The 12,485-nt window shown below is 56.7% G+C and overlaps 1 protein-coding gene across 1 annotated transcript in view; it reads left to right on the forward strand.

Annotated features, from left to right (window-relative positions):
- RUNX3 (RUNX family transcription factor 3) overlaps window positions 1-12,485 on the forward strand; it is a 146,150-nt gene that overhangs the window by 110,652 nt on the left and 23,013 nt on the right. Inside the window, exon 2 of the mRNA XM_004705098.2 lies at window positions 10,610-10,682. Within this exon, the coding sequence (XP_004705155.2) occupies window positions 10,610-10,682 (73 nt within the window). The remainder of the gene's footprint in view (window positions 1-10,609; window positions 10,683-12,485) is intronic.

Below are 12,485 nucleotides of genomic sequence, written 5' to 3' on the forward strand. Positions count from 1 at the left end.
GCTATCTCTCAGTGTTGCTTCTCCCTGCACCCACTGGCCTCATTCTGTGCCCGCACCCGTGTGGTCCCTGCCACCCAGGAGCTCTCCATAGATCTGGGAGAGGAGCGCTTGCCCCCCAGGCCTGCTCTTCTCCAGGATAAATGTCCCCAGTTGCTTTAGCAATCTATCATATGACATGTTTTCAAGATTCTTCCCCCTGCTGAGGTCTCTGGGGGTGTCACAAGTATCCTAACAGAGGGGGGCTCCGGCAGACTTTCCCTCCAGGGGTGGTCAAGCTGCAGCAGCTGTTTCTGAACTCCCACTCAGGGCTGGGAGTGTCCTCCACCACCCTGAAGCTGCTGCAATTGTCTGCATTTTACAGGTGAGGGACCTGAGGTGCAGAAAGGTGAGGGATCGATGGCATGGTTTTGCCCAGGGCATCTCTGGCTGACCCTTATCCTGGGCTAATGCGCTGCCCTCCCACCCAAGCTCCTCAGAGGGGGCTAACTGCAGCCCACCTGTCAGAGCCACTGGTCTCTGGCCAGACAGGCGGGGAGGCAATAGGAGTTTAGCCCCACCCATCCCATTCCATATTCCTGCCTGGGGGCTAGAACTCAGCTACTGGAGAAGGGTCCAGGAGCACCAGGCGGGCAAACCACTGCCAAGGGCATGCGTCTGAACTGAAGGAACGCAGAACCGCCCACAGCCAGGGTACCACTCCTCCCAGAGCAGATCAGGAGAGAAGATGCTCAGGATGATAAAGCTCCTGCCCTGACCGATGTCCTCACTACAGCCGGCCATCTCTGCCTGTCGGGTGACGCTGGGGGCCCACGTGGGCGCCAACTCTACCAGGGGGCTGTGCACCTTGATGCCGGCAAACTTGTCTCCTTGTAGGTGTGTCTTTGCCTACACACACACACACTCCTAACTCTTGACCCGTCAGCCTCAGGAGTGCGTGTCCACACAGGTGTACCTGTGAGTCAGCCGTGAGTGGGGGAACATGTCCCCTGTGAAGCTGTGAGGGCGTGCAGTGAAGAGATGGGGGTCTGTGTGTGTGCCTGTGACCACGTGCACTGGGTGTTACGTGTGTGTCTGTGGGTGTGTCATTTGTGGATGGAGCGGATGCTCACCACCCAGCGTCCACCTGCCCAGTGTGCCAGCCCTCGCTTCTTGAAGTGCATGTGACTCTTTCTCTGTTTTACAACCAAATGGTGGCCCCCAGAAAAGGGGTCGTTATCAAGTAAACACTGAGACACCCAAACTATGAATGGGAATAAAAGGTGGTGACATTTGCTCCCTGCCCACCCACCACCCACTCCACCCCTCACCCCCACCTCGGCACATTCCAAGTGACTTCAACCCTGGGCACTGGGGTGCCTGAGAGACTCGGGGAACAGAGCAGTACAGGGGGAGCTGAGCCTGGCTGGGACTTGTGTTGAGGGGATGAAGTCCGGGAGCCGCCAGTGGAAAGCCCATGGGAGCTTGAGCAAGTCCCTGCCCCACCCTGGGCCTCCGTCTCCCCAGCTGTGAGATCAGGGAAGAGAGTCAGCTGGCTATGGGTTGACATGGGATAAGCAGGCTTCCTGGGGACCAGATGATCCAATACACTTACCTCCTTGCTTGGGAGTCTGGTGCCCAGAAAAGGAAGGGATCTGCCTGGGGTCACTTGGCCAGGGACCAAGAAACAGCCCCACGAGGACGAGCACCGCTCTGAGCTTTTAGCATCCTCCAGGCAGTGGGGCTGGCAGAGGAGACCGTGTGTGGGCACGAAGGAGGGGAGGAGCCGGAGGCATGGGCAATGGGCAAAGACCTCAGGTGTTTGGAATGGGGAGGCTGGAGGGTTTCTCCTAGACTCACCATGGGGAGAGCTCACAAGTGGGGCAAACAGGCCTAAAGCCAGGGCACCTCCCTCTCCTGGCTTATGGACACAGGCCTAGGTCCACTGTCACACAGCTCATTGCCGAATCCTTGGGGTCCCTTTACTTGTTGGGCCTCAGTGTCCCACCTGTCCTTTGGGGTTAAAGAATTCCGATCCCAAGCCCTGAGTGCAGACTTCGCTTCCTTGCTGTGTGGATGCCTCTCTGCACCTCTTTCCCCAGGTGTCCAGTTCATCATACGGGGCCTTTGACATGCACTGTAGATCATGTCTGCCAAGTCTACAGCAGGTGCTCCACCCACCCTGAGTGTGACCAGGGAGAGCCCCAGGAAAGAGACACCAGTTGGTAATGGGCTGACCTGTGGGCAGGACCACTTATAACATACTTGCAAACCCAGTGAAATTTTTCAAAATTATTAAGAACTTGTTGATTTAGCCCAAGGCGCTCCTGAGCCAGGGCCCCACCCCCTGGGATACCTGTGGGCTCAAACCCCACTCAGGCGGAGGGCACGAAGGCCTTTCTACTGTGGCCCTCCCTCCCTGCCCAGGGCCCCAGCTTCTGGGCCCTGCGACTCCCAGGGCAGGGGCATGAAGGTGGCATAAAAGCTTGGCTGTTCTCCGCCTGCTTCTGCCTGGTTTTAGCTCCTGCCTTGCGTACAACACACAGCTGATTTCTTTATACACAGGGCCATGCTTTTTTTTTCCTTTCTTCCTTCCTTTTTTTTTTTCCTTTTCCAAGGGCGACGCTGGAAAGCCATGTGGCTTTTATTGCGGGCAGGAATGTCTGAGGCGTTCCTCTGCCACCACATGAAACGGAGCTGTAATCTTCATCTGCGTAAGGCCAGGGCCCCGTCTCCTCCGAGCCCTCGGTCTCTGAGATTCATTAAGGCTTCACAAGGACTGACAGTCATTAGGACCTTTTTTGGGGAGGTGGAAAATCCCTAGTGGGGCCGCAGGGCCCGGGAGCTGCTGGGTCGGCTGTGGCAGCCGGCCTGGCAGCCAGGGGGAGGCGGGGTGGTCAGAGACAGGCTCTCCCCTCTCCCAGACTGCCACTGTGGCCGAGCCGCTTCTCCTCCCGAGCCCGGGCTCCCTGCCTTGATCAAGGGGGGTAGGCCTGAGGCGGTGGACTCTGACTCTCACTGCAATCGGTGACTGTAACGGCACACGTCTGATGGTAGCCTGTGAGAACAGAGGTCCCGAGCTCAGGCATGTGGGCCCTTGGAATACCAGCTCCGAGGCTTCCCACGTGTGTAACTCTGGGTGTGATACCTTACCCTCTGCACTTCCGTTTGCTCACCCCTCTAACGGGGTGAGCACATCACTACCTCATAAGAATGTTAGGAGGCCTGGCAGCCTGGCACAACATAAGAGCCCATCTGTGGTCAGTAATGACCAGTCATGTCCAGGACTCGAACCCTATCCCAAAGATCAGCTTCTGATCCACTCCGATCCTTGCCCCCCCATTAAGGCATGGAGACACTCACTCCAAGGGCCTATTTGAACCCCAAATCCTGCTGCCCTGCCTGCACTGTAGGTCATAGTCACTCTGGGAGCCCCTTCTCAGGCTTCCGCCTCCTCACTCAGGCGTCGTGGGCTTCGTTGGCTCTGGGTTGTCATCGGCAGACTGCTAGCTAAGAGCCTCCAGACCTAAGGAGCCCTGTGACTAGAAGACCCCCAGACCTTGTTTGAACCTCTTGGACCCTGAAACGCAGAGGGGAAGCTCTTTCCTCAGGGCCACACAACCCCAAGGGACAGAAAAGGAAGGCTGGATCAAGGTTTGAGGGAGGACCTACCCCAGTGTTGGAGGCATGGTGGCCCCAGGGGATGGAGCCGAATGGCCCGGTACAGTTCCCTGGGTACTTTGCCCTCTGAGTCAAAAACCACCCAACCAACCCAGTGCCACGGGACCCGTCCAGCACAGGGTCCCTGAGAGGCAGCCCTTTGTTCACACAGGCAGACGCATCATCGCATCATAGTTCTCCTCAGTGGTTCTAAACTGCCCCGCCCCTAGCCCTCCGGACAGCCCTAAGGCAGAGCGCACCCATTCCCTCCATTAAAGCCAGGAGGGCGCTAAATGACCTGCCCACAAGCACACGGCTGGAGAGCCAAGCGGTGGGATTCCTTTTGGAACCCAGGTCTGTAGGCACCACAGCCAGGACTTCCAAACAGGAGGCCAAAGTTCAAGGAGATGCTCATTTAAAGCCCTGGGGGTATCCTGGAGTTGGGGGCCGTCTAGGGGGACGCTCAGGAGGAACAGCCGGCCCAGGTCACTCTCTGGCCAGACCACAGCTGGGAGGTTGAAGGAGCTGGCATTCTCTGAAAGGCACCGTACCCAATAGAGCAGTCCGGACAAGGATGAGCAAACACTATGGGTTCCCCTAACTCTTCCGTGAGGAAAGAGTTTACAAGAGAGTGTGGGAGAGGACACGCGTCCTGAGCCGCTGGTCCATGCTGACTGTCTTGTCAGCTCAACAATTGAGGCAATCGTTGTTATTGTTGTTGTCGACGTGCTGCAGCTCCATGGCAGAGTCGGAGTGCCCAGCACAGGGTTCCTGGCGGAATCTCTCCCCGACCTTGTCTGAGCCTCAAAGGCTAGAAGTCGCTCACTTGACCACAGCAGATGGCGGGACAAATTTCAGACCCAGTCCTGATCCTCACCTCCCTCCTGCCTGCCTTCAGACAGCGCTTCCATTGTGTGTGGAAGAAAGCGAGGCCTGGTCTTCTGCTCCAAGCTGGCCTTCAAGAGTGCTTCTGAGGGAGGGATTTGAGAGCAGAGGGCCTCAACTAGATCTAAGGCCCTTCTACTGTCTGGACGCATGTGGCTGGGGATGGTGAGGGTCAGGGGACAAGCAAATACAGCTTTACCATTGGTTTTTTTTTTTGAAGGTTCAAGACAAAATTCTGAGGGGCTTGGGGGTAGACAATAGAGCCTAAGGGAGCCAGGTCTCCAGGCCCCATCCTAAGGCAACAAAACTGTGTTCACCCAGGCTGGGTACCAAGAGAGGGGTGTGGCCGGTCAGAGCAGACCCCGCCCCCTCCCCCCAGGAGTGGCCAGACACCTCTGTGAACCGGAAGGCACAGCTGTGGAGAAGGCTGTGAGTCATCACACCATCCAGTGGCCTCTGTTGGTTGTACAGACCTGGGAAAGGCTCAGGGAGCAGACGGGACCGAGGGCAAGGTTGGAACCCAGGCCTCCTGACTCTGCCACCAGCCACAGGCAAGCAAACCTTTGGGGCCAAACCTTGTTACCTGTGGCAGAAGGTACATCCCCATCCCTGCCTTAGACATGGTTCATTTATTCACTTACAAAAGCTGTGGGCTTTTAAACAGCCCCCCCCAGGAGCCCCCAACACCTTATGATGCCCTCGGTGGTATGGGTCCCATTGTCCAGGTGAGACAACCAAGCACAGGGAGCTTGAGCAACTTGGCCAAGGCCACTCACAGATGTCACCAGGGAAGCTGGGACTTGCATCCAGGCAGGCTCTGCTGCTCTAACGAACCGAACCGTGCTACCCTTCTGCTTCGGCCTCCCTAGGCTGCCCATCTTCAGCCCAGCCCAGGCCCAGACTCAGGACAATCAAAACAGTAAGCATTGTGTGTAGCTATTGTTAGGTGCTAAGAAGTCAGTTCTAACTCACAGTGACCCATGCACAACAGAGGGAACCAGTCCCGCGCCATCCTCCCAGTCCTTGTTATGTTGGGGCCCATTGGTGCAGCTACTGTGTCAATCCACCTCCTTGAGAGCCTTCCTCTTTTCCCCTACTCTCCATAGTAACTCCACACGGTAACAATCCACACTTCACACCGTAACCATAGTGCACTAGTGTTCAGGAACTTGCTCTACACAGTAACAATAACACTTCACATCGTAACCATAGTGCACTAGTGTTCAGGAACTTGCTCTACAAAGTAACAATAAACACTTTACATCGTAACCATAGTGCACTAGTGTTCAGGAACTTGCTCTACACAGTAACAATACACACCTTACATCGTAACCATAGTGCACTAGTGTTCAGGACCTATCAGGTGGTGTGCAAAGCAGTTTAAATACCTGATCTTACTTTGGTCTAGTCTTGTATGAACACCCCTCTTTGAACTTCCTGTTTCCCTTTCTGTCAATGGACAGAAGAGGCAGTGGGAGGGGTGTAGACACTGAGGTACACCTCCCAGCACACAGCAGGCACTCAATAAACCACGGGGGTTCTTAGTCATAAACCTAAAGTGAGGGCAGTGTGGTGGGGTGAAGAGAGGGTTCGGACCATACTGGATGACATTGGGGGTGGGGGGGACTGTCACCAAAAATGGCATTTTTGTGTGTACAATGTTTCAGTAGAACTTTAGCACTTTTTAAAATAAAAATACCCCTGTAGTTGTTTTAACAGCAAGAACATTTGTTGGTGAGCCCGGTTAGCAGGTACCAATATACCTACATGGCTAAAAGTCAGGCCTGATTTGCTTTTTTGGAACCTTCTAGTACCTTCCTATCAGAGCTGCCACAATCACCCAATTACAATGATGGCTTCCTCTGCACGAGCTGGAAGCACAGCACAGCCGCTGTTCCCGGTGCTGCCTGCGTTTCCATAGTCTCTGATTGTGTCAAAATAGCTTGTGTTCGAGCTCCTGCAATACTGTGGGAGGTAGTACTTGTGAACCTGTGTCAATAACTTTCTTGAGAACCACTGTAGTGATTAACAGAAAAGGGGGTGGGTGAAAGGCTTCCACTCAATTACTAGTATTGCTGTCACTAAAATGTTGTGATACAACATAGAAAGATTTGGCAAAACAATTGTGTTCTTAATGTTCATACCACGTTTCAGTAATTCACTCTGATCAAAACTCAAAAAATCAGCACTACCACGGAGTCCATTCTAACTCATCGTGACCCTTATAGGACAGGGTAGACCTGCCCCTGTGGGTTTCTGAGACTGTACCTCTTTCTGGGAGTAGAGAGCCTCCTTTCTGCCATGGGGTAGCTATTGGTTTTGAGCTGCTGACCTTGGGGTTCACAGCCCAATGTGTTACCCACCAGGGCTCCCCAATTCACTTTTATACTTCTCACATATTGCTCTATGGTTAAAATTGGTAGTAAGCGTTACTAAGACTTCTGCATAATCTGGTTCAGGGGGAAGGTGACAGCAATTCTTTTGGCTCCACTGAGTGAGGGTCCTGGAAGGCAGTACAGACCCAGGGCCGAGGTGGGCGGGAACAAGAGCCCTTGCCCTGGGTTCTGCCAGGACCTGCTTCCTCCCCTCTCCGCGGTCTGCCCCTGCTCCACCCTTACTTGCTACCACCTGGTCCCCTCTCCCTGCCCTCTGGACTGATGGCTCCTCTCTCGGAGGCCGTAGAGCGCTGGGTGGGAAGGTGGAGGCTGAGGTCCCAACGCAGGGGTCCGGTGGGGAACAGGCCGATGCCTGGAGCCACAGTGGAAGCGCACCGCCACCCGATGGGGACTTGGAAATCCTGAGAGAGACGCGGCCTCCCAGGCATTTCCCCGGCCAGCAGGCGCTGCGGAGGAGTCTCGTTCGGGCTGGGAGGCGGCGGCGCTCCGGTACCCGGGCTGCGGGATCAGAGCGCTGAGAGCAGGTTGCTAGGGAACTCGTCCGCGTCTCTCGCCGGTTAGGGGCCTCGGGGTTCGCATCTGCGAATGGGGGACTACAGCCTAACCTGCCTTATCACGCGACGCCTGCTTCCCCATCTGTCTTCGGACGCCCCCTTGGACGGGTCTGCTGAGTCCGAGTCCGAAATTACGCCTGGCTTGGAGCACAAGCCACCCTCACGATCGGCTAGCGTTCACAGAGCCGCGTGCTGCCGTGGGGTCGAGTCCGAGTGGAGCTGTGCCCTGCAGTCCTTACAGACGCACAATGGCATCTTTCTCCAAGGAAGCAGCTGCTGGCTTCGAACCGCCCTAAAGCCACCTTTTAGTTCGCAGCTGAGCACTTAAACCCTGCGCCACCCGGGCTCTTTTCTGTGTGTGTACGCGTGGGTGTATGGATGTGTACGCTGTGCGTGGAAAACGACGAGATGGCACCCAACAACGCGTGTGGATGTCGATGTATATACTACACTTTCCAGTTCCTGGCTAGATCAGGATTTAACCCAAGTTTTTAATCAGATCAGATCCGGCTTTAACCTGCTCTGGCTCTCACTAACCTGGTCAACTTTAAGTAGCTTTCCTCTTGGGAGAAAACATGCCACTTGAGACAGTGGTGAGAACGGACGAATGGGCAAAGGCCCGGCTCAGTGGAGTGGCCGCCCACACCGTGCTCCTCTGACCAGGCCCGCGACCGAGGCTCAGGGGAGTGCAGACTCTTGGCTCAAAGTAGCTGTGTTCTTACCCAGCTCCTCTCCCCTAACATAGAGCCAATCTCTGTAACTGTATGAGGCGCGCTTGTCCCCAACATTCAAGAGAGGCCCCAGAACTACTTTATTCCGCAGTGCAGTGCGGAGGCAGCCTCAGCCTGAGGAGCGCAGCCTCCGATTCTAAAGCGAACTTTTTATACACAGGTGAGCGCTCACTTAGCTTTTTTTTTTTCTTTCCTGGAATCCAGTTAGGGTGTTTTAGATGCAGTGGCTGCCTGCCTGCTTAAGAAGGAATCTGGCAGCCTAATTGTGAACTAGAGGGATGAGAATTACCTCCATTCACAGAAGAGGAAACGCTTTCCCCAGGGACTGGGACCTGCCCAATGCCCCACCTAGACAAGGAAGGAGACCCAGCAAAAGACGTTTCCTCATGGCTGGGGGCCGTAGGGAATGTGGGGAGTTCTCCGAGATACTCCCTGCACTGGGGTCTCCTGTAAGTAGCTCTGGTGTCTTAGTGGTTTGGTATTGGGCTGCTAACTGCAAGGTACAGAAAGCCAAGTTCACTGCCCTCGAGTCAATGCTGACTCAGTGACCCTATAGGGCAAGGTGGAACTGCCCCCAGGGCGTTCCCAAGCCTGTAATGGTTTACAGGAGTAGAAAGCCCTGTCTTTCTCCTGTGGTTTCAAAATGCTGAACCTGTGGGTTGCAGGCAAACCCTTGGGGAACCGCACTGCCACTAGGGCATCTGCAAGGTTGGCAGTTCAAAACCACCAGCCGCTCTGTGGGAGAAAGAGGAGGCTTTCGGGAACTCACAAGGGAGTTCTATCCTGCTAGATAGGGTCTGCATGAGTCAGCATAGACTGGATGGGAGTGAGTTTGGTTTGGGTTTGGGGGATCAAGGGCACAGATGTACCCTGGACTGAGTCCCAGATGCTCTTAAGGAAGTGTCTGTTGGGGGATCCCGTGAGTTTTCAGAGTGAAGGTCTGGGTCTGAAAACCAAAGGGAGGTTGTGTTGTTAGGATCTAAGCTAAGGTGGCCTTGTAAGCGTGGCTTTGTCTAGAAGCCGGACTCCTATGGCCCCCTCTCCCCAGGGCTTCCAAGCAATCAATGAGGGTGTGGGGAGGGGCGTTACCACCCAGCAGGCTCTGCAAACTAGTCACATGGAAAGGAGGCATTTCACCAGTGAGAAGTGTCGGGGCCAAAGGGGGAAAGGGGGGCTAGCCAGAGGACCCCACAAGAGATGCCAGACAGCCCCTGTCCCCAATAATCACAGGTACAACTGGCACAGATGCACCCCCTTATGTGTAACACAATTCCAGAAGGCCACAACTGGGACCCCACTTTGCAGATTAAAAAAACCGAGGCGCAGAAAGGTTTTCGATAACTTTCCCAAAGTGCCGTCAGGGGCAAAAGAAGACAAATGAGGACAGACGGATTCCATAGAAAACCTCTGAGGAGCTCTTTCCGAAAGCCAAGGACTTCTCAGAAGCTTCTGCCCAGCACCCATGTCCACTCTGGGTTGGACACATTGGGCACCCTGGCACCTCCAAGCATGGAACTCCGAAGCAATCTTCAGAGTGGCCTGCCCTTGGAAGCTCATTGTCCAGGGAGACACATGCAGCATCTCATCACCGAGAACGCCTGGCCAAGGAGTGCACTCCTAGACAATGTGGTGGAGGCCAGCAAGCAGCCAGATGCGCCCCTGTCTGTCACAGTGTCCTGCTGGCCCCCATCACTTCCCTGGGGTGACAGGTCAGGACAGGACTGGTTGGGTCCCCGTTTACCACGGTCTCAGCCAAGGTGCAAGAAGGAAGTGGCCTGACTCCTAGAGGCCTCCTCGCATGTGGACAATTTGGAGGTGGGGGCCAGTTGAGTAGGAGGCTGTTGGTCCATCAATTGGAGGAGAATGAGAAGAGACATCTGGCCATCCGAGGTGAGAGAGCGGTGTCTGTCCCCTTGGGAGGAAGCAGGTTGCCGGTCCCTGGAGACCGGGCAGAAAGGGACCTGTAATTTAATGCGAACTCCCTCCCCGCCCTCTCCCCAAAGTGACGGTAAAGGATTATGAGGAAGAATGGTCCAGCCCGTTCTCATCGGAAGGCGACAGAAACCTCGGTGTGTCAGAGAAGGGACGAGAAGGCGTCCATGCGTCTGACAAGGAAGCTGTCGGTTTGCCTGGACTTGGAGGCACAGATCTTGAAGAATCGGCAAGCAGTCTTCTAGAAGTGTATCTCCGAAGAAGTGACCATCCACGACGGGGCGGGGGCGTCGCAGGTAGCGCACATCTGTGCGCAGGACTGGGCAGGACAACTCCAAGGGTCCATGGTGCAGATGCCAACTAGCGGTAACGCCCGGGACTGCTCCTGCCTGGTGGCCCCCGCGGCCCCAAAGATCTCAGGCAGGGGCCCCCGAGCGCTGGCGGCGTCCTTGGCTCCAGGCTGTGGCGCCCACAGGCAGCGAGCGCCCTCCCGAGGGCCAGAGCCGCGCTGGGCTATGGGCCACGTGCCAGGGGCGCACAGGTGCCCTATTCAAAGCCGCCACGAGTGGGAGGGAAAAGCCAGGTAGTTAGGGCAACTGAGGACGCGGGTGCAAACCAAAATCACTCTACGAATCCAATTTCTCAGCACCAGAAGCAGCGGGGCCTGGTCGCACAGCCGTCAGAGGGCAGAAAGCGGTGGCGTCCTCGCTCACCCAAGGCCTACCTGGCCACGACGCGGTGGGCCTTTTCCCAGGAAGCTCCTGCAAGCCAGGTGCACCGAGGCCCAGATCCCTCCGTTCCCTCAATTCGGCTGTCCTCGCCAGGGTTCACAAGGACCAGACTCCTGGCTCTGAGGCCTGCCGCACTTAAAAGATCCAGTAACCGACCCCCCGCCCCGCGCCTCCATGGCGTCCCAGCTTTTGAAATGTCTGAGAGGCTGGATTGAGGTCCCTAGAGGGGAGGGGCCTGTTCTGCGGGTGGTCGGCGCTCAGTCTAAGCCATCCTTTCAGGGACGCACGCGGGGCTTGATTTCGTTTGGCTACACGAAATTGCCTGTGTGCGACAGGGGTCAGATCCAGCATGGACTCTGATGGCTGCCGAAGGGTCCTTTGCGTTTGGGGACTCAAGGCTAGGAATTCGTCGTGTTGCACCTGTCAAGCGCTGGGGACAACGAAAATCCAGCCCCTTCTCCCAAGCGGCAGGGAGATGGGGCGCGTGTTCATTCCTGCCGGTCCAGGGAATGCATCTGGGCCAATATTCCAGAATGAGCAAGCGCTCGGTCCTTCGGTTCCCTTCCTGTTGGGGCTCGGTTCTAGGCCTGCTAGCCTGATCTAGGCCCAGGAGAGCAGGAGCAGTTTGCTTTTAAGCCCCGAACGTGGATAAGCCCTGCCGCCGCCGCCGCCGCCGCAGTCCGGAGTGAGAATGGAGACCCTGGGCTGGGCGCACAAGCAGCGCCTAGTCCAAGCTGTCCGCATCCTGTGGCGCGGCGGGACCCACAGGGCCTGCAAAACGTGGGGCCACGGTCTGTCCATCCACGGGTATGGAGCGACGTTTTCTCCTGGCCTCGAGCAATGCCCTCCTCCATCATTCACGGCCGCAGTTCCATTCACCGAGGATAAAAGCCGGGGCAAACACTCGCGGTTTTCAGGCCCCTTGATGTTAGCCAAAGCGCCACAGGCCGCCACCAAGGAGAACCACGCAGCCAGGGCTGCGCGATCCTGAAACTGGTTTTGCAGGCAGAACGGAGAGAAGCGGTTAGTTGCCCGGGGCCGGATGCGGGCCCGCGGGGGACTCCCCCTCTTGGCACCGGGACCCCGTGGCCGGAGCAAAAGCCGCGCAGGGCTGTGAGCTGCAGTCAGCTGGGTGCTCTGTCCCTGGCCGGGCTCGTATGGCGCAAAATCTCCCGTGTGGCAGGCGCTCTTGGTTCAAGATCGTTCACAGGTCGCAGGATGGGAGTTGTCTTGGGCGACTCCCGCTGGGTGTCACCAGCCTTGGGTCCCTCTAGGTGGCACAGGCCTTGGTCCGCTACAGCTCCAAAAGCTGCGGCTGAGACCAGCCAGAAGAGAGAGGGAAGGAGGGCTTCGGCCCTGGCATCTGGGGAGACGCCGGAGCCTTTTGTAGGTTCGGGGCGTTTGAAACATTTTTGGCGTCGTTCCGGGCTCCCCAGCACTCTCTGGGGCCCCCAGCTACCGAACTGGGGCCTCCGGGTCGGGCGGCCTCACAGGGCGGGCCTGCCTGGGGCCCCGCCCTCTCCATTTGGGCCCTTTTTTGGCGGTCTGGGTGCCCCCCCTCCCGCCAGCGCCGCCAAGGTGCCCGCGACGGGGACTCCCATTGGCTGAGCGCCGCGTCGC

Source organism: Echinops telfairi, unplaced genomic scaffold, assembly GCF_000313985.2.
Source record: "Echinops telfairi isolate 266 unplaced genomic scaffold, ASM31398v2 ScPeMD7_7457;HRSCAF=8495, whole genome shotgun sequence".
In the NCBI taxonomy this organism is placed as follows: domain Eukaryota; kingdom Metazoa; phylum Chordata; class Mammalia; order Afrosoricida; family Tenrecidae; genus Echinops; species Echinops telfairi.